Source organism: Rhinolophus ferrumequinum, chromosome 12, assembly GCF_004115265.2.
Source record: "Rhinolophus ferrumequinum isolate MPI-CBG mRhiFer1 chromosome 12, mRhiFer1_v1.p, whole genome shotgun sequence".
NCBI lineage: Eukaryota > Metazoa > Chordata > Mammalia > Chiroptera > Rhinolophidae > Rhinolophus > Rhinolophus ferrumequinum.
In genome coordinates, this window is record NC_046295.1 from 54,689,633 (window position 1) to 54,709,132 (window position 19,500).

General features: G+C 48.5%; 1 protein-coding gene across 1 annotated transcript in view; it reads right to left on the bottom strand.

Moving 5' to 3' along the window:
* GABBR2 (gamma-aminobutyric acid type B receptor subunit 2) overlaps window positions 1-19,500 on the bottom strand; it is a 340,052-nt gene that overhangs the window by 77,872 nt on the left and 242,680 nt on the right. Inside the window, exons 8-10 of the mRNA XM_033123673.1 lie at window positions 17,857-17,917; window positions 5,493-5,573; window positions 1,640-1,790 (exon numbers count right to left, since the gene is read on the bottom strand). Of these exons, the coding sequence (XP_032979564.1) occupies window positions 1,640-1,790; window positions 5,493-5,573; window positions 17,857-17,917 (293 nt within the window). The remainder of the gene's footprint in view (window positions 1-1,639; window positions 1,791-5,492; window positions 5,574-17,856; window positions 17,918-19,500) is intronic.

Genomic DNA, 19,500 nt, shown 5'->3' on the forward strand with positions numbered 1-19,500 from the left:
TCAAGGCAATTAGCCAGCTGAGTTTCCTCACTTGTGAAAGCACAGATCACACTGCCCAGGGCGCATGTGAAGCTGAGCTGAGACTGGATCCTGGAGGCTCTTTTGCAGACCATGAACCATAATATAAAGCACTTTCATTCTTATTACCATAGGAAGCTGGGGAAGGGAGAGGCCAGGAGTCGGACAGGCTTCCTGGAGGAGGGGACCTTAACGGATTGGGTAGCATTTAGGAAGATAGAAGTGAGGGGGATTTGGAACCACAGTGACATTTATTCCTATCTCTTTGCAGATTTTTTAATCTGCAAAGCCAGTCAAAAAATGCGCACGGATGCCACATCTTTGGAAAGAATGACTGTAATTTCCCCCAGGAGGCCAAGAGGGGGTAGTTAAGGAATTAAAGGAGTTTAGTCTTTTGATAGGGGCAGCTAACTGTTGTAATGGGGATTCTTGAAGCTTATGGGAAAGGAATCTAACATTGAGAACTATGTGCCCAGGCCTTGTGCCAAATGCTCACCATTTGAAGTTCGTATGGCGTATACAGAGGTTATTTCACTTTTTTTGTGTGGCCGTATATGCATTATTGGTGATAAATAAAACAAAACAACAGGTGAATAAAACTTTTTTTTTTGTTCTTCAGGAAATAGGTTTGACCTAAGCAGCTGCTACCCAAAAAACCAAAACAACCACCACAAAAAAGCTAGAGCCTCTAAGTTTCTCCTTTGCAAACAGAGAAAAGAAGAACAGCTGTTCTGAAATCGGGCTTGTCCCTGGCAGCCCTGGAGGTCACGAAGTGTGGCTTCTGGGCATGATGGCAGAGTCGTGTTGCCCGTGGGTAGGCACTGAGGTGCCAGCTGATCCAGATCTGAGCCCTTGCTCAGTTCCTCCCTGGGTTCAGGGATTTGCTATGGAAACCAAAGAAGCTGGCTGAGCTTGGGAAACCCTACCGCCTGGGGTGGTGGCCTGTTCCACCCGCCAGTGACCAGAATAACTCAGAAAGCGAACTGCTCTCCTCCAGAGAGTGAAGGACATGTGTGAGGGGAAAGAAATCAAGACCAGAAACCAAAGGGATGGGTTCTGCCGCACCCAGCAGTGTGGCTTGGACAGTAGCCATTGTCACTGTGCTCTCATCTGCTGTCTGGGGAGTTTTCTGAAGGGTCAACCGAAATGATGGGAAGTAGCCAGCCCTGAACTCAACGATCCCCTTTGGCGGTGCTTCCCTAAGAATCTGGGGTGTCGGTCAAAGACATTGGGGGAGCTCTGTCTTCTAGATTTCTCCTCCTGGGCTGCCACAACGTGCACACGCATCGCTAAGCTCTGAGAAGGCATATGGACTTGGATTCTTCAGTGTTATTTAACCTCGCCTTCCCCAAACATATCTGGCCAGAGACTCCTGTGCAACCAGCAGCCCTGCCTGTGTGTGTGTGTGTGTGTGTGTGTGTGTGTGTGTGTCTGTGTGTGTGGTGTAAACGTAAGCACGTGCTCATCAAACAGCTAAGAACGCCTCAGGAACTGAGCAGCACGCTTTAGAAAACTGCCCCTAACACGTCTTCTGGGCCTCGGGAGAACCTGTCACGTGACTCTCGGACGAGGCGTGTCCATCCAGAAAGCGTGATCTGAGGGGAGGGCGTGAGCGGCTTACTTCTGATTGCGGTTCTTGATGTTGAAGAAGAGGAACGCGCTCGCCATGACCATGCCCAGGACCGTGAGGGCAGACAGGATGCTGTACAGAGGCAGGGAGATCTTCCGCAGCTGCTCCAGGATGATGGTCTTGTCTTTCGGCGGCTCGGATCCTGCAAGGCCAAGGAGAAGACCTCAGCGGAGCCTGGGGCACCGTCGGCCCCGAGAGCGCCTCTGCCTGGGTGCCCGTGACATCGCCACCTGTGTACCAACTCTGTGCAGGACATGCCCACCGGGCGAGGGGACTCTGCTGGTTGGCCAGCCAGCCCAGCAGGGAGCCGGAGCCAGGACTTATTTCTTTCTCTAAATAGAATCAATAAGGGATTTGTGATGCATTTAATGGCCATTAGAAGACTAGAATTTGATTTGGTCTAATTACCCTGTTGAAAAACCATCGCCATTTATCCCCAAAGGTACCAGTGAGTGGCTCAGAAGGCGCAAGGCGGGGTGCTGTGAGTGGGTTCTGTTGGGTGTCCCTGGAGGGGGAGGAACTTGGCTTTGGCTTTCAAGGACTCTGCTCCAAAATATAATAATGACCGGCCCCTCACCAGGGTGGACACTTTGCCTGTCAATTCCACACAGACATACATGGATTTTCTGCCTCAAGGTCATTTTGTTATAAAAGCTCTTTCTGGTTTTCCATTGTCATAGGATTTGCTAACTGTGGGAGGCAGAAGCTACTGGCACACCTTCCCCTCCCTGCTGTGCCAGGACTGGACCGAAACTGTGGGATTCCATCTCTGTGTGTGACTTTGGAGCTGTCCCTGCTCATTCTTCAACGGCACCAGGAACCTGGGGGTGCCCCGAGGGCCGCGGGGCAAACTCATCTTTGTGGACGGGGGCACCGTTCTCCTGTTTTAGTTTTACCAGGTATGGCTAGCTTGGGAGAAGAGATGCAGGGACTTCTGCAGCCCCGGCCTCACTCCTTTCAAATCCTCTTTCTCAGCTGCTGTTTCAGGTCAGGTTTCTGCTGTGGAATTGTGAAATGTTGGGGCTCTTCCCTACAGTAGGAGGGTATGCAGGATCAGCCAGCTGCCCAGGAGGGGCCGAACCTGGGAGCCTGGGGAGACCCAGCAGGGGTCACAATGACACTACCCCCATGGCTGTGCCGTAGATGCCAGCCTTGTTATGTCTCCTTTCTCAGGAGACAAGCAGAGGACGGGCAGATGTTGCTTTAGGGGTTAAGAACTCTCCTGAACATCTGTGTTTAAAAAACTCTGCTAGTAAGTTCAAATGTGTTTGAAAACATTCAATGGGTAAGAGGAGTGTGAACCATGTAAACAGTCTAGGGAAGCTGCCAGGTTCGAAAACAGCCTGGAACCTGCTGGCATGGTTAATGTAAAGCTTTAAGCAATTCCATGCAAAGCAATATTTTTAAGGAGTGGCTTCAAGAACGGAAAGTCAGGGCAAAAGCAGACACCGCAGATGGAGGTAACACCATTTCTTGCTTCCAGAAGGGAAAGCTCAACATCTGGAAACTTCTACCCCCTCTCCGCACTCCCCCTCCCCCCACCTACAGCCTGGACTGGATTAGGCTGGCTCAGATGCCTCTGGCTCCCAAACACAAGAGCCATCCTGGGGGCGCCCATGAGGTCCTGGCTGGACACAAGCCCCTCTCTGGGCACTGAGGAAGGGGGTGAGGTTTGAGCAAACATTATATAATGACTGTGACCACTAGATGTTTGTGTAGGAACAACTTCAGGAAACTGACAAGAGCCCCTCCTCCTTACTCCACCTTCCCTTCCCCTGAAATGGCACTTTCCCGTGGTGCATCTTAACTGAAACGTTATGGAAGCCGAGTGGTAATGACTTGTCAGAAGTGTTAGTAACAGCAGCAGCCCTGACTGTTCTTTCTTGCTACTCACCCGAACCATTCATTCACTGTTCATCCATTCTTCACCATCCCATCATCCACCACTGTTCCTTCACTCATCATCATTAATAATCACCCATCACCATTAATGACCAATCATCATTAATAATCACCATCCACCAGTCAGGCCTGGTGTTGGGCACAGTGATTCCAAGATAAGCAAGACTGTCCTCCCGGAACTTACACATTAGCTATGTAAAAAGAAAAAGGCACTAAGAAGCAATCATGCTTCGTGAATGCTTACCACGGGCTAAGCGCTTTGGAGCGATCTTCTCATTTGATCTACCCAACAATCTCACGTATAGAGAAGATTATTCCCATTTGGGGGGTGGGGGTGGTCAACAGTTTTCTAGGTGCTAAGTGGCTTTCATAACTAGCAAGTGGCAAAGCTGGCAGAATTTGAACCCAGTTCTGCCTAACTCTGAAGCCTGTGCAGACTGCCTCCAATGACAGCATCCAGGTGGTTGGTAACACCAGGCACGGGGAGGCCTATGCAGGATGCAGATAGAGGCAGGAAAGGCTACAGAAAGGAGAGCCAAGCCTCGGAAGGTGAGTAGTTGGCTGTTCACAAGGAATACAAGGTGGAAAGGGCATTCAGGGCAGAGAACCCATCAGGGGCAAAGGCGTGGTGGTGTTCTGGCGTATTTGAAGAACTGTGAGCGGGTTGGTTGGGGAAATGTGAAAGAGGAGGCTGAGAAATGAGGAGGGGTTCCTTCATGGAAGCCTTGGGAGCCACACCATGGAGGACCCTTGTTGTGAGCAATGGGGACCGTGTAGGGCTCTGAGCAGAGGTGGGGCATCTTCAGCATGGCATGATGGCAAGGGCACTTTGGCTGTTGAGGGCAGAATGGACTCGAGGGGGTTAAGACAGGTTAAGCCCGCCCATCCATCCACCCACCCATCCATCCATCCATCCATCCACCCACCCATCCATCCATCCAACCACCCATCCATCCATCCATCTACCCATCCATCCATCCATCTACCCGCCCATCCATCCATCCACCCGCCCATCCATCCATCCACCCGCCCATCCATCCATCTATCCATCCATCCATCCATCCATCCATCCACCCACCCATCCATCCATCCCCCCATCCATCCATCCATCCATCCATCCATCCATCCATCCGCCCGCCCATCCATCCATCCATCCATCCATCCATCCACCCACCCACCCACCCATCCATCCATCTACCCACCATCCACCCACTACTTCACTGACTCATATGTTCACCTGTTCATTCAGTTTTTCACCGACCAATGCATCCACTCACTTGATCAATCGTGTATTTATTCTTTCATCAAATATTATCGAATGTCCAACATGTACCAGACCCTGCCCAGTCCCAGGAGTTTAAAGTCAAATAGGAGCCAGTCAGGGAGCCCATAGTCCAACAACCTAGGAATTTCATTGCCAAATGAGAGTGGCCATGGGAAAGGCCAAGACGAAAGACTGTGGAAGCCAAGAGAAGGGAGCCACTAGCTGAGCTGGGGGCAATCAGGGAAGGCTGCACAGAAGAGGTGTTTGATCTGGTTCTAGAAGCTGAGGAAGAGTTCTCCAGCAAAAGGAGAGAGGGAATGGTCTTCCAGGAAGGGCAGCAAATGGAGACCAAGCCCCTTTCCAGAGGAGGAGACAGAGCTAGATTTCGCTGGGGAACCTTTGAAAAGAATTACTCCTGGCCGTCCGCTGGTTTAAACACAGATGCCTCAGTGAGAGCCAGCACTCAGACCAATTCCAGTGTCCCATCCCAGGAGCTGGAATCCAGCTCCCATGTGAGTGATGGGGACCCTGTGCTCAGTGAATATGTCTTGAGAAGAGAAGATATTCCCTCTTTCCCATGAAGCCAAGTACTCTGAGCTTGTCCCCAACCCTCAGATAATACCCAGGCCTGGGAGCAACTGAGTAGGCGCCCTCCTCCGAGAAGCCCACCTGACTTACCTTGGAACCTAATGGTGTCGTTGATGATCTCCAGCGTGTCAGCCACCGCGTTGTATTCTCCCACCTTCACTTCCCTGCTGTCTGTGGGGAGCAACGGATAGTGGCTGATTAGCGCCTAGTCCTGTGTTTGTGTCTGGGTGTTCCCCTCCCAGCTCTTGCTCCCCACCCAGGCCCTGGCTATATTCTTGCAGGCTTTTCCTTTCCCCAGTGCCTCTTCCAGGTAGAGTCACTAAACGTCCAGCCTGATCTGGGCTGGAACACTCTCTCACACTGTCTCGTCAACGGGTCGTCTGTCCTTTGCTGTACATCTACAGATGGGGAGCCTACTCCCCCCATAACTGCATTCTCTGCCTGTCACCAAGTCCTTCCTGGTTACTGAGAGGAATGGTCTCTTTGTAACTTTCCCCTGTCATCGGCCTCTGTCCTCTAGAATCACACAGACCACCTCTGCTCCTTCTGTCCCAGTAAAGTCCTAGAGATTGAAGACAAAGACAGATCACCCCCTGGCACTAACCCCCAACCTTACCTTACTAAACAGCATTCATGTCTACTTCCTACCCAGGCCCCTCCTTGTACCACTGCACAATGTCACTGTCTGACAGAGTGTAGACCCAAGGACTAACCAACACACTTTAGGCCTGATCTGTTCAGCAGCAAGTAGAGGGGACCATCCCCTCCTTCATTCTGTACATTATATTTCTATTAATGCATTCTGAGGTGGAAATTAACATCTTTCAAAAGCTACGTTTCTCTGCTGTGTCACCCAGAGCAGAGTCTCCTTCAGACACACGTGTGCAGGTGTATTTTCAGACCTAACGGATGCATTCGAATGTAACTTCATCCTTGATACTATTCTGTCGGTGGATTTAGGTCATCGTGAGATAATGATGATGAGAACTGGACCAGGGCGGTGACAGAAGGAATGGAGAGCGGGAATTAGATTTGACAAAGGTTTCTTTTTTTCTGGGTAAAATCTGGACAACTGGGTAATCAATGGGTTGGGGAGATGGGGAACAGGGGAGTGAAGCAAGTGACTGGGGGGCTATTGCCTGAGTGAGGAACCCAGGATTCAAAGAAGAGGACAAGATGACAAGTTCCCGTCTGACTGGGCTGAGCCTGAGGCGACTGTGGCTCATCAGGTGGAGATGTCCTTGAGTCTGGAGTGGGAGGAGAGGTGTGGGCTGGGGACAGAGAGGACTCCTCCAGGGATAGTACCAAGTGAGAAGAGGAGAGGACCAAGGGCATAGTCCTAGGGAGGGCCAACCTCTAAGGGGCGGGCAGAGTAAGGACATTGCAAGGAGACTGGGAAGGAGTGGCCAGGACACCGGGAGCAGATGCCAGGAAAGACTGGGCATTGTGGAAGCCAAGGAAAGGGACAATTTCACAATGGAGCTGGCCAGCAATGTGACATGCCACCGACAGGCTGGCACAACAAGCTCTTTGAGCCAAGGACCAGTGGATCTGGCATGAGGATTTGGGGATAGTGGTGATTACAGATAAAGCAGATCCAGGGGCAGGTGGGGGTAGAGGTGGAGGACCAAAGGGAAGGAGTGTGGGCTTAGCGAGCGGAGCCCCCATGGCAGAGCCGGTAGACAGGGTCGGCAGGGGACAGGCAGGAGCCGAGGGGATTCACTGAGCCCCACACTGTGCCTGGATCTGTGCTAGGAATTGGATGTGCCTCTCTTTGTTCAGTTCTCGCTGTTGAGTGGAAGAGGTGTTTTTAGTCCCACTTTACAAATGAGGAAACTGAAGCTCAGGCATGTGGTGGCTTTGCCCAGGGCCCCACTGATATTAAGAGCAGAATCGGGTTCAAATCTAGGACGATTCCCACAGTCCATGCTCTTCCCTGACACGGAGCCTTGTGGGATCCCTGCGAGGGGACAGTTTTGTGCTGAGCTGACCATCCCATGGGCCACCTGTGCTTCCTGAGTGTATTAACTGCAGAGAGGAGTGCCCATCTGCCCACCTACGGGGCAGGCAGGTTTCCAGAGCTGCAGACCCGGGTCCTCAAAATGCCCTGAGGTAATAAAGCGATGGCATCAGGAATTCCAAGCGTGCACCCAGAGGAACTGCCTGCTGGGGCTCGGGCTTTGTAGAAAGGCAGGTACATTAGTGGTTCCTTATAAACATTCAGGAAACAGAACAGGGAATCCCATAGGCTCCACACTTCTGCCCGTGTTCCTTTGACGATGGGGTGGAAGACAGGGCTGTAAAAGTCACTTCCTTCTCCAGCAAAGGTCTCCCCGCCATTTGGGCGGGGCGTCACACTGTGCAGGCGGCTGTCGCTTGCTTGGGTCACCCAGTTCCTAAATGTCACATTAGCAGACCCTGCTGGGAGCTCCAGCATCCCTGTCCTGGCCTTTTGAAGTCTCAGCCCCAATCGGCTCCTGCCCCTCAGAAGAGAAGGCCCTGATTTATTTATTTGGCGTGGGTAGGCAGCACATGAAATATGCAGGCTGATCGGAACAAATCATCAGGAGCCGGGAAGTGGTGTGGCCGGCCCCCCTCCACGCTCCCAGCCTCACAGCCCACCCCTCTGACTCACACACGATGCCCTGCTGTATATCCCATGGCACCAAAATAATACTCAGCTTCCCACCATGACCGTAATCACCATAATCTCTCCCTGGGGGCAGTTTTGGAGGCTCACAGGCACTGCACACCTTCCTGCATTTAATGCTCACGGCAAACCATGAATAGGGCATAATTCACCCTGGTCCACAGATGAGGGAGGAGTCTCACACAGGAAAAGTGCATGCTCAGAGCCACGTGCTGGGCAATGACCGAGGGGGCGCCTGAACTTGGGTCCCCTAGTTCTGAATTCAGAACACTTTCACCAGCCATTCTGAGCAGGGGCTCCAGTCATTCAGCTCACATGTACTGAGCTCCTACTGCATGCCAGGCCTAGCCTGAGGTATTTCATAATGGAGAACCCCTCAAAAACAGCAGCTTAGGGGGTGGAAGGTTAGGTAATTTCCTCGTCCTTGACCCAGGTGGCCTTGGACATCTGTGCCAGAGGCTGGAGATATAAAGATTCAGAAAACATTCATAAACTCTGACCTTGTGGTTTAGTGACTTCAGCCTTACCCAGCCCTACCAGGATGGTAAAAATTATTTCCATTTGCAGACAGTATTTCCCTTGCAGTCTGCACCTTGTGAGCAGGTGGCCATACGTATAAAATGGGAACTTTCAGAGTGGCTATGAGAATTAGAGAGGAGAATACAGGCAATTTCTGGCTTGGGGCCTAACTCACAGTAAGTGTTCAACAAATTGTAGTTATTTGAGTCATGATAAAAGTAACTGCGAGCGATTTGCTAGGTCCCCAAACACTCCCTGTGTTTTCTTACTGCCGTCTTTCCCCACAATGGTCCCTGTGCTTGGAAGGCAGCTTTCCCTTCCCTCTACCAAACCAACATGTCCAAACCCAAAACCCCTTCTAGGAAGCCTTCCCTCAGTACTGTTCCTCCCCTCCCAGTACCCCAGCTGCTGTGGGCTCAGAGCCCTGGGTGACAGCCCTCGTGTTGGAACAATGTCCCAGGTATACGCAGGCCTGATTCCTGCCGGCCAGTTGGTTTCTGAGTGGAACCTGAAGTCTTGCTTCTGATATCCTGGGCAGCATAGAGTTTCGTCCCCTGCACCCTGCACCCTGCACAGGGCCCTTCCTGGGTCTGCAGGTGGAAGGATGGTGACCACGTGCTCTTCCACTTACCCACGGCCCACCTGGAGGGACCATGACAGGCACCCGGCACTTTTAACTTTTGACTCTTGGGTTCGTTGGGAACTCCATTATGCAAACTATGCTAACCACTCATTTGGCTACAGGCCAGCCTTGCAGACTGTGGGCCAGGGGATTTGTGGACAGTTTGGAGGGATCCCTAGGGAGGTCGGGAGGTGGGAGAATTGAACAGAGGAAGAGGGGCTGCAGCATGGGGTCAGCCACTGGCTGGCACCCCTGCTCCCCAAGCCCTGGCTCACTGTGTGATTCTGGATAGATCACTGCCTTTCTCGGGGCTTCAGTTTCTCCACCTGCAAACTGCACTGCAGAGGTTCCTGTGGTTCTCAACCTTGGCCAGGCATTAGAGTCACCTGGGAAATGTTTAGAAAATACAGATGACTGATCTCAATATGGACCCGTCGTATTGGAACCCCTGGGGATTGCGGGATGGATCCTGGGTGGTCGTGGTTTTCAAAGTTCCCTAAGCAGACCCTAATTCATAGCTAGGGTTGAGAACCGCTGGATTACACTAAGGGCCCTTTAACCCTGACACTTTCTATTCTCAGAGGCTAAAAAAACTGTGAAACAAAGAGCCCTCTTTCCTGCAGAATAATACTGGTTCTTTGTTGTGGGGCAAAAAAAAAAAATAAATAAATAAAAATAAATAAATAAATTGTTCTCTTTAAAAAATGCATTCTTTATTTCAAATTTTGGATCTGGATGATATATAAAGAAAATAGGTCCTATTGGTGAAAGTTAGGCTGCCAAAAAAAGTCCAGTCTGAAAATACTCACTGGCCGTGGGCTTGAGAGCGTACACAGGATGGATGGCAAATAGCTTCCGTCACAGAGTGATTCTGCCTCCTTCCTGTATCTCAACTCTGGGTGTGAGAATCAGCTGCAGGGACGCCAGCCTCCTGCTTTAGCTGGGTCCCCACAGTCTGCCTCAGAGACTCTACTCCCTTCACCCCAAATGGCCATCCATCCTCAGTTGGCTCTAGATCTGAACTGAAGAGGTGTATGAGTCCTGTAACGTTTAATTGTTGCTGCAAATGTACAAACTCAACGTATACTTTGAGGTGTAAAACAAAGGATGATCTTGGCTCAGTGAAAATCAAAGATGCTATCAGCTTCCTCCATTCTAGGACCCCTAACAAAATCCCAAGCTCAGGGGGCCTAAAGGGCTCTGACAGGGAGACGGGACACTTGGAACTAGACTTGGCTTTGCCATCATCTCCGTGAGGAATCTTGGGGAGGTCCCCTCCCTGCCTGGGTCTCGCTAACACAAATGGGCAGGACAAGGAGAACTCCATGGCCGCCAACTCTGTTTGATGATCCTGCAACTGCTTTGAAGGGTCTTTCTCATTCTAAGCTGAAAGCTGCTGCATGAGGCTTCCCCTCACAGGTCCTGGCTCAGCCTGAAGGCTGCACATCACATTGATTCTGCTCCTGGTGGTTCTTCAGAGATGGGAACACGGCGATTTTGGGCCTCTTCTCCAGGAGGGCCAGCCATTCCTCAGGGAGTGACTTTTCCCTCCCACCCCGTCTGCCCCCCATATGGTCACTATGGACCGGGTCTTTCTCCTCTCACTGGGGTAGGAGCAGATCGAAGCCGCACCCGTCAGCAGCACTGAGCAAGACAGACTTGTGCTTCCTTGGCCTGCATCCTCACACACACTCGTTTCTGCCTTTACAAACAATATGCCACTGCTACATTTTTAATAAATTCAATTTCATTGACCTTTGTTTTGAGATTTTTTAACAGGCTAGGTGGACCCTGGCCAAATGCTCTGTGAGTATAACCCTGCCAAGGGTAGCTTTGTCCATGGACTTACTCGAACTGGCCTAGGGGCAGAAGCTAATACCTGATGGGATGAAGGCACATACAAACACAATAGGTTATTTGCACCTAGAACAAATTTTTTCTCTTCTCCTTGGCTAACTCCCACTGGTCCTTCAGAATTCATCTTGGATGCCATCTCTCCCAGGTGGCATCTTCTAGCCTTCCTAGAATCTGCCAGGTGGAGCCAAATGTCCCTTCTCTGAATGCCTTTCTCACATATCACATCCAGTCGGGGTCCTGTGTCTGCTCCCCACTAGACCAGGGGCTTCCTGAGGAAAGGGGCTGCGTCTTACCCATCTCAGCACACATTGTGCCCAGCCAGCACTTGGCATGCAGATGCCAGGAAATGACTATTGAGAAACTTCAAAAGCCCAAACCATAGGACCTCTACCCTAACCCCCCCAAAAAGAATTTAACCACCTCAAAATTAAAAACTTCTGTTCAACAAGGACTTAAGTTTACGACAAGTGACCAAATGTGAGATGTTTGTGGAGCCTAAACCCAACAAGGCATTGATATCTAGGTTACATTAAGGAACTCTTGCAAACCCCTAAGTAAAAGATAGTACCCTCAAAATAAAGGGGGTCAAAGGATCAGAACAGACAATTAACAAATGTCTAACAAGCACAGAAGAAATGTCCCAACTCTTTAGTAATCAGAGAAATGATATTTAAAACCACAATATATTAGTTTATACCTTTAGATTGGCAAACAATGAGAGACAAGTGTGCTGGGAACACTGAGTGTTGGTGGGAGGTAGGGACACAGAAATCCTCACGTGGGTGGGAGTACAGACAGGCAGGGACGTTGAAAGAGCCATCTGGCAGATTGTAGGCACATTGTATTCACACACCTTCCGACCCAACAGGTTTGCTCCTGGGCGTTTGTACTAAATAAATGCCCAGTTGGGTTCTTAAGGGGACATGTGCAAGGACCCTCATTATTTGTGGAGGCAGGGAGTTGAGGTGACCTGGGTGTGTGTCACTGGGAGAGGGGGTGGGTACAGGGTGGGTGTGCCCCATGGAGTGAGCAGTGAAAGCCCCGGTCTAGGTGGACACACAGGAACATGGAGGCATCTTACAAAACAAAGTGCTGAGTGAAAAAGAAAAAGAAACAGAAGAGATAGATAATCCAGTTGCACTGACGTAAATTCAAAATATACACACGAAAAACAGCAACACACATTTTGCAAAGGACATGTACACACATATGCATTAAACACTTAGAACATCTGCCTTTCATCGGAGGGAGTAAAATATAAATGAGGGAAATAAGAAATGAACAAGCGAGGCTTTCATGGACCAATGATAACATCGCATGGAGTGTGAAGTGTGTCCTAAGGAAGAAAGATTGTACTTTTCTCAAGAAATTCTGGAAGGGGTTAAATCTGGGGTCATTGTCCAGAGGGCCCAGGAGAGGAGAAGGAAGCCAACAGTTGCCATGGACTTTCTCCGTGACAGTCACCAAGACAGGAACATTCATAAACTCATGACATTAAATTCTCACCATCACTCTCAAGGCAAGGAAAATGATCGTCTTTTTTTTTTTTTTTTTACTATTTTCAAATAAATGCTGAAATGATGGCTCAGAGAAATTAAGCCACAGTACCAAGCTAGTAACTATTCGACATGCCTGCTTCAAAGCTCATATACTTTTCACATGATAGGAGATGAGTTCCCCATCACTGGAGGCATCTAAGCAGAGGGTAATGCTATAAAGGAGAGTCAGGGATCCCTTCAACATAGAGATTCTAAGGCTCAATGAGACACAGGCCTGCGAAATAATGCTGCCTTCCAAGCCATCTTGTGCTCCCTGAAAGGTAGGCCTGGATCTTGAGGGCTGGGAGGTGTCAAGGTCACGGTCAGGCTCTTAGCCTGAAAGAACCCACACTCCCATGTGTCCTTCCATTCCTCCTGACTCACATCCTTGCCCAGCTGGGGGACAAGTCTCCACTCAAATTCAGTGGCAGCTGACAAACTGGCCTTCCCAGACCCACAGCTTGGTGAAGAGAGCTACAACACAGGCCTTGACAGAGGAAAAAGATATTAAAAATCAGCCTTAGGAGTCTCACACTAGGGTCAACCCTGCTCCGCAAGTTTTCTAGTAGGTTCTGGGAAATTCTCTTCCTGCTTTCATAGGCACTGGCACTCAGCCAGAGAGATTATGAAAGCCCTTTGGGGAGGGGTGATGGTGCTGCTGGTGGTGGGGACCATTTCTATTCAACTTGGTTTCCCCCAGAGGACGTGGTAAAGTGCCTGGCAGATGCTTAGGGAATTTGCACTGCATAGAACCATATCTGTTACCCTGAAGACCAAATGGTAGCTAATGTCTGCAAACGGGGAAGACAAGCCTACATTTCACTAGGTACTTTCTGAATGACCATTATGTTGTTAGGGTGATGGAAGACCCCATCCCTTCAAATCAGGTGCTGCAATGTAAAACTCCAAAGTCTGAGTCCTTTATGTGGCACAGAAGCAGTGTGAAATTCAAGCACATCATCATTCACCGAGATTCTTACAAACAGGCCTAATGAAGGCAGGGACGACGAGTGAGAGCACAGATGCTGAGATTTCACGAAGAACAGCACAAACAAGGCTCTAATGATGGCTTCACTCAGCTTCCTTCCCTGCTGCAAATTCTGAGCCGTGTTTAGACTTCGGCAGTAACATGGGTTCTTTCTTCTCTTAAGGGGGAGAAAAGAAGCCAGTCCCCTGGCATTCCTCCTCATCTCATGTGGTTTTAGTGGAAGTCCGCGATGGCATGCGGGAGGTGCTCGGAACTTGGCGTTGGAAGCTGATGCCCCACTATAGCCAAGGGGTGTGGCCAACGGGATGCTAACACCTGCTTACCTACCACCACGGGTGGCGCCCTCAGAATAGTGCCTGAAACACAGGTCAGAACGCACATAATTTATTTGGGATGTGATCCTAGGATACACTGGTGGGGTGCAGGGAGGTGAGACAGGAAAAGGAAGGGAGCCAGTCCAAGGTGCATTAATGAGTAGATGTCAGTCCTCAGCTGACATCAGGGGACAGAGTAGGGCATATTGTGGAGTTCTTGAAAGTTTCTACCCACGGGGAAAGGATGCCAGGGAATTTATCCTCTCCTCCTCATTTAGCCCTGGCTCAGGGCTGTCCCTGGAAGCATTAACTGCCTGGACACCTGACCTGCTACTTGCACAGGGTGAGAGATGCAGGTGCTCTGAGCAAGATGCTTATCCTGAACTGCAGATGATCAGAGGCGACGGGTGGGCCACTGACGGCCTCTACCACACCTACCCTCCAGGACTGTCCTGATGGGCGGAGCTAAGGGCTCTGGGAACCCTCAGAAATGGAGCAAATGGAGGGAAACTGGGTGTGAAGAAGATCAGTCTTTGGGCTGTGAAACCCTCTCTGGATTCAAAATGCCTGTCTCAGGAGGGGTCATGGAGCTCCCCCTAGCACATTATTTTAGAATAATTCTGTTTATCCAGCACTCCCAAGTTTGTAAAAAAGATAGTTTCTCCAGCCTGAAAAAACAATGGCCACTGTCATGAATTAGCTTCAGTTCACATTTCTGTTGCCAAGGCTAACTGCTGTTTACTAGACATTCTGCCTCCACTTAAGTCGTGAGAAACCACGAAGTAAATGAAGATGTTCTTATATGTCCACAAGCCATATCCCTAACCGATTCAGTAAACATTTACCAAGAGCTAGGCAGGAGCCAGGCAGCAGGCTAGCTGGCAAAGTGACGAGTTTTCTGGCACTAGAGAGTTTATAGAAGGAAAACACATTTGATCCTTAAACCAGCCCAAGGAGGAAGGCAGGGCCGGCATTACTGCCATCCCATTGTCCAGAGGAGAAGACTGAGGCTTGGGGAGATGAAGCGACTTGCTCAGGAGCAGACCTTGCAAAGGGAACCCCCACTGCTGGGGCTGGCTGTTTGTGAATCAGCTCTCTCATGCACCCTGCTGTCCACTGTCCCCTCTAAATAAAAGGGAAGGAGGTGAGGGAGGAAAAGAGTGAGGGAGAGAGACAGAGAATGGCAGAAAACAACATGTTGACTCCATTTAGAAGCCTTTTGCAAGGTCAATGGCATGAGGAACTGGGAACCCCAGGGTTAGGGGCAGGCTCACCCTCTGGGTAAATTCCCGGAAGGTCCCAGAAGATAGAGTCTGGACCAGCCCCCCTTGGAGCGGGAGCAAGAGCCCAGAAAAGAGAAGGAATGAATTCACTGTCCCACAGTGAGTCTGTGCTCACCCCAAGCATGTCTGTTCTCCTGCTGGGCCTCAGGTTGCCCTCTGTGGAATGAGATGATGACCAGGCGCCCTTCCGTCTTGAACAGCCTATTTAATAATTCAATGCCCCTCCACCCTGGCAGACAAGGCATCTCTGAGACCCTATGAATTTGGATAACTATTTATTGTGTTGATGTGAACATGACCCAAGCATCCCTCTGTCAACAGGATCAATGTCTGTTTTAAAAACACAGAAACAGGAGCATCTGCCAGGCCCAGCTCTGATAGTCAATAAAAGCTGGACACATATATAGTGAAGGGAGAGCACTCAGGCATAGGTAAGCCGCACAGGTTAGCCATTAACCAGCTGTGAGTCCCTGGGGGGAATACCACCCTTACCTGGGCTTCAGTTCCCCCATTTATACCATGAAGTAGTGGGATGAGATCATCTCTAAGGCCCTACCCCATCTGACATCGTACATATCATTAGGTGTGGGGAACAGCTACAGTGGTAGGCAGACAAACAGGTACTGGCGGGGGGGTGGGGGTGTCAACACACCAAGCAAATCTGGATTTGCCCCAGAAAAATGTCATAAGTTTTGACAAAGTGCTAATCATAATTGTTACTACTTGCTGAGCAAGAAATGTATACACATATTTGTCTGTGTTATCTCATCTAGCTCTTCCCACATCTTAAGGTAGGTAGGATTATGTTTTTATTTGACAGATGAGGACATCAAGGCTCGCAGAGGCAGTCACTTGCCTGATGTACAGCAGCTTGAGCTCAGATGAGTCAAACCCACCTCTGAACTACTGTTTGCTACATTGCTTTCCGTATAAACGCTAATAAATTGGAGTTGGTGTCTAAGCCTAACATTGGGGGAAAAAAGCAATAATATTGGCATGCACTTGGAGCTGTGATCAGCCAATCAATATTTTACAAACTATTATCCTAGAATGATATAATTTGAGCACTGGAAATGTGACAAGGGAATTTAGTTGCAATCGCTCAAAAAAAAAAAAAAGTATCTTTGCCAAGATGCTTACTTTGTTCAACCAATGAAGAAGTAGGACTTAACAAATGGGAAAATAATTACGTTTGCCTAAAATTACATCTTTTGTGCATGTCAGAGAGCTGACATGCATTTCAATTACCTGCCACGAGAAGACAAATGGGTAAATCTGCAAGATTGCATTATGGAGCAATAGTACCCAAGAACACCTCTCCTGACTGATCTGAATCCAGTGGGGATTTGTCTGAATGGATCTGAGTAACTCAATTTCATTTTTCGCTTTCCCCTGGATGACTTTGGGATCTGCTCAAAGTAAGTTGACACAGAAGGCATGGCTTCCAGAAACATGCAGATGCTGAGAAACACCGTCTGGTGGTTCTGGCTAACAGACCTGTTAATGACTACACTGAGCTGAACTGAGGTGTCCGCCTAGACCAGGGGTGTCCAAACTGCGGCCCGCGATCCATTGTTAATTGGCCCGCAGCAAATTCCAAAAATATATTTAGTTTACTTAAATAAACCAGGTGAGGCAATACGTACTTCACCTCGAGTGAGTGGCCCGCTGTTTGTGTGTTTTACCGCATATGGCCCTTGGTGAAAAAGGTTGAAAAAAGTTGGGGCACCCCTGGCCTAGAGGAATGCCCAGTCCTGCTCCTCACAGATGCCCTGTGGGCTCTGACAAGAACCTCCCCCTTTCTGGGCCTCTATTTCCTTCTTATCACATGAGAAACTTGGTATGGATGATTTCTGAGGCCCTTTCCAACTCTCATAGCGGAAAAGTCCAACAAATGACCTGGTTTCTTACCAAAAAAAAAAAAAAAAGACCTGTAAATAGCGTGTGCGGGGTGACTACAGGTTAAAAGAAATTATAGAGACACATTAACCAAATGCAAAGAGTGGACCTTGTGTGGATTTTCCAACAAAGCAACTGGAGAGACATTTTTGAGATAATCGGAGGATCAACACAGACTGGGAATGAAAGGATATTAAGAATTGTTAACTGTTTTAGGTGTGATGATAATAGCATTGTGGTTATGTTTCAAAACTCCTTATCTAGTAGAAATGCATACTGCTATATTTATAGATTGAAATGAGATAATGTCTGGGAGCTGCTTTAACATATTGGAGCAAAAAAAAGGGGGTGGTAGGATAAGTCAAGATAAAACAAGACTTAGCAAAGTGTTAACGATGGTTGAAGCTGGGTGATGGGTAGATGGGTTCACTATGCTAGTCTCTCATTTTAGAGACGGTTTGAAAATTTCTATAATCAAAAACTAAAACAATGCAAGCTTTCTCAGAATATTAGAACTCTCCACCTCCACATATCCCCACACCTTCATGAGCCTCTCAGAGTCAGGTGGGAAGACTGAACAGGCCTGAGAAGTAATGCAATTGAGAAAAGATATTTTAAATAGGTTGAAATTAATGTTTTCACAGAGAAGTGTTTTCTATTGATTCTGTTTAGTCTTATCTGGAACATCATATTTTCATTTCTTTTGATATATTTTATTGCATAAACACAACATCCTTGAATATAGAATTCATCAACTAGAAAGAATAAGCATTAAAAAGCCTACCTTGAAATTGAGTAAATTTAATAGTCCCCATTCTCTCCCCGTTCCGGAACACAACTTGACCCTAAAAAATGAAGCACAACAAACAAACAGGAACAAAAGAGAAATGCTATATTAGCCCAGACACTACTGATCTCAACTGAAATTCATTAATTGTACAATGCAATTATTAATATAGGAGAAAAAAAACAGACTCTCACTACATTGCAGATGCAAAATTAAACTAATTGTTTTTAAACTGCTTGTGACTTTATCTGGTTAATTTGAAGAGCACAGAATCAATAATGGAACTAACACATGTGAATTAAAGTCGAGATATACATCATCATTATCATCACAGCTATTTATTAAACACCACGTTTCCTGTGTTACCCTGCGACAAGGTCCTCCAGGGTGCTGGAAAGACAGAGGCAGAGGTGAGGCCCATGGAGCCTGGCCCCGACTCTGCTCCCGTGCCCCTCCCATAAAGATGTGTGGCTTTGCTGAGGCTGTTGGGCTTGGGGACCAGAGGAGGGCTGGAAGTTGGTCCGAATTTCTTATTAAGGACAGAAAATGGTTTTGCAAGTTCTTCCTGGGTGGTGACGTCAGCCTCAATTATAACTGGGCAATGAGGCAGCACAAAGTTAAGCTTCTTGAGCCAGTGAGACCTGACTGGTGTCACAGGCAGCTGAGCCCCTCTCTTTAGGAACCCCAGGGGCTAAAGACTGTCATCTGTCACATCTGCTTTGCTGGCTGATACCAGGGTTCCATATGCTGGGCTAAATAAACTGGGAACATAACGGTGGGGTGTGGTCTCTCCTTGCCAATTTAGGGTCCACCTAAAATTTTGGACCCATGCAAGGAAATTAACACACATTATATCAATGAATTTTACAACAAGCCCGAGTGCAAAGGGGAACGATCCTGATTTTACAGATCAAGAGACTGAGACTGAGGGAGGTTATGCCCTTTATATGAGGTATGATCATAAAATACGGTGAATGTTTAAATTAAAAAATTTATTACAGTAAAAGACACATTGCCATCAATCCCCCTCAAATACTCCCCCTCTCTTCGAACACACTTATCCCATCATTCTTGACACTTTCTGAAGCAGTTCTGGAAGTCCTCTTTCATGTGTGTCTTTAGTTGTGCTATTGTGGCTGCCCTGATGTCCTGAATCGATTCAAAATGTTTACCTTTCACGGTCATTTTGTCTTTGGGGAAGAGCCAGAAATCACACAGTGCCAGATCTGGGGAATAAGGTGGGTGAGGACACACTGTAATGTTTTTATTTGACAGAAATTGCTGTACCAGAAGCAATGTGTGACACGGAGCGTTGTCATGATGGAAGATGAAGTAAAGACACTCACAAAAGAGGACTTCCAGAACTGCTTCAGAAAGTGGCAAGAATGATGGGATAAATGTCTTCGAAGTGTGTTCGAGGGGGAGTATTTTGAGGGGGATTAATGGCAATGTGTATTTTACTGTAATACATTTTTTTGGCAGTTTTTTTTAAAATTAAAGTTTATTGGGGTTGGGTGGGTGGGGTGGGCGGGGTGGTTGGGGGGGGGTTGCGTGGGTGACATTGTTAGTAAAGTTACATAGATTTCAGGTGTACAATTCTGTATTACGTCATCTATAAATCCCACTGTGTGTTCACCACCC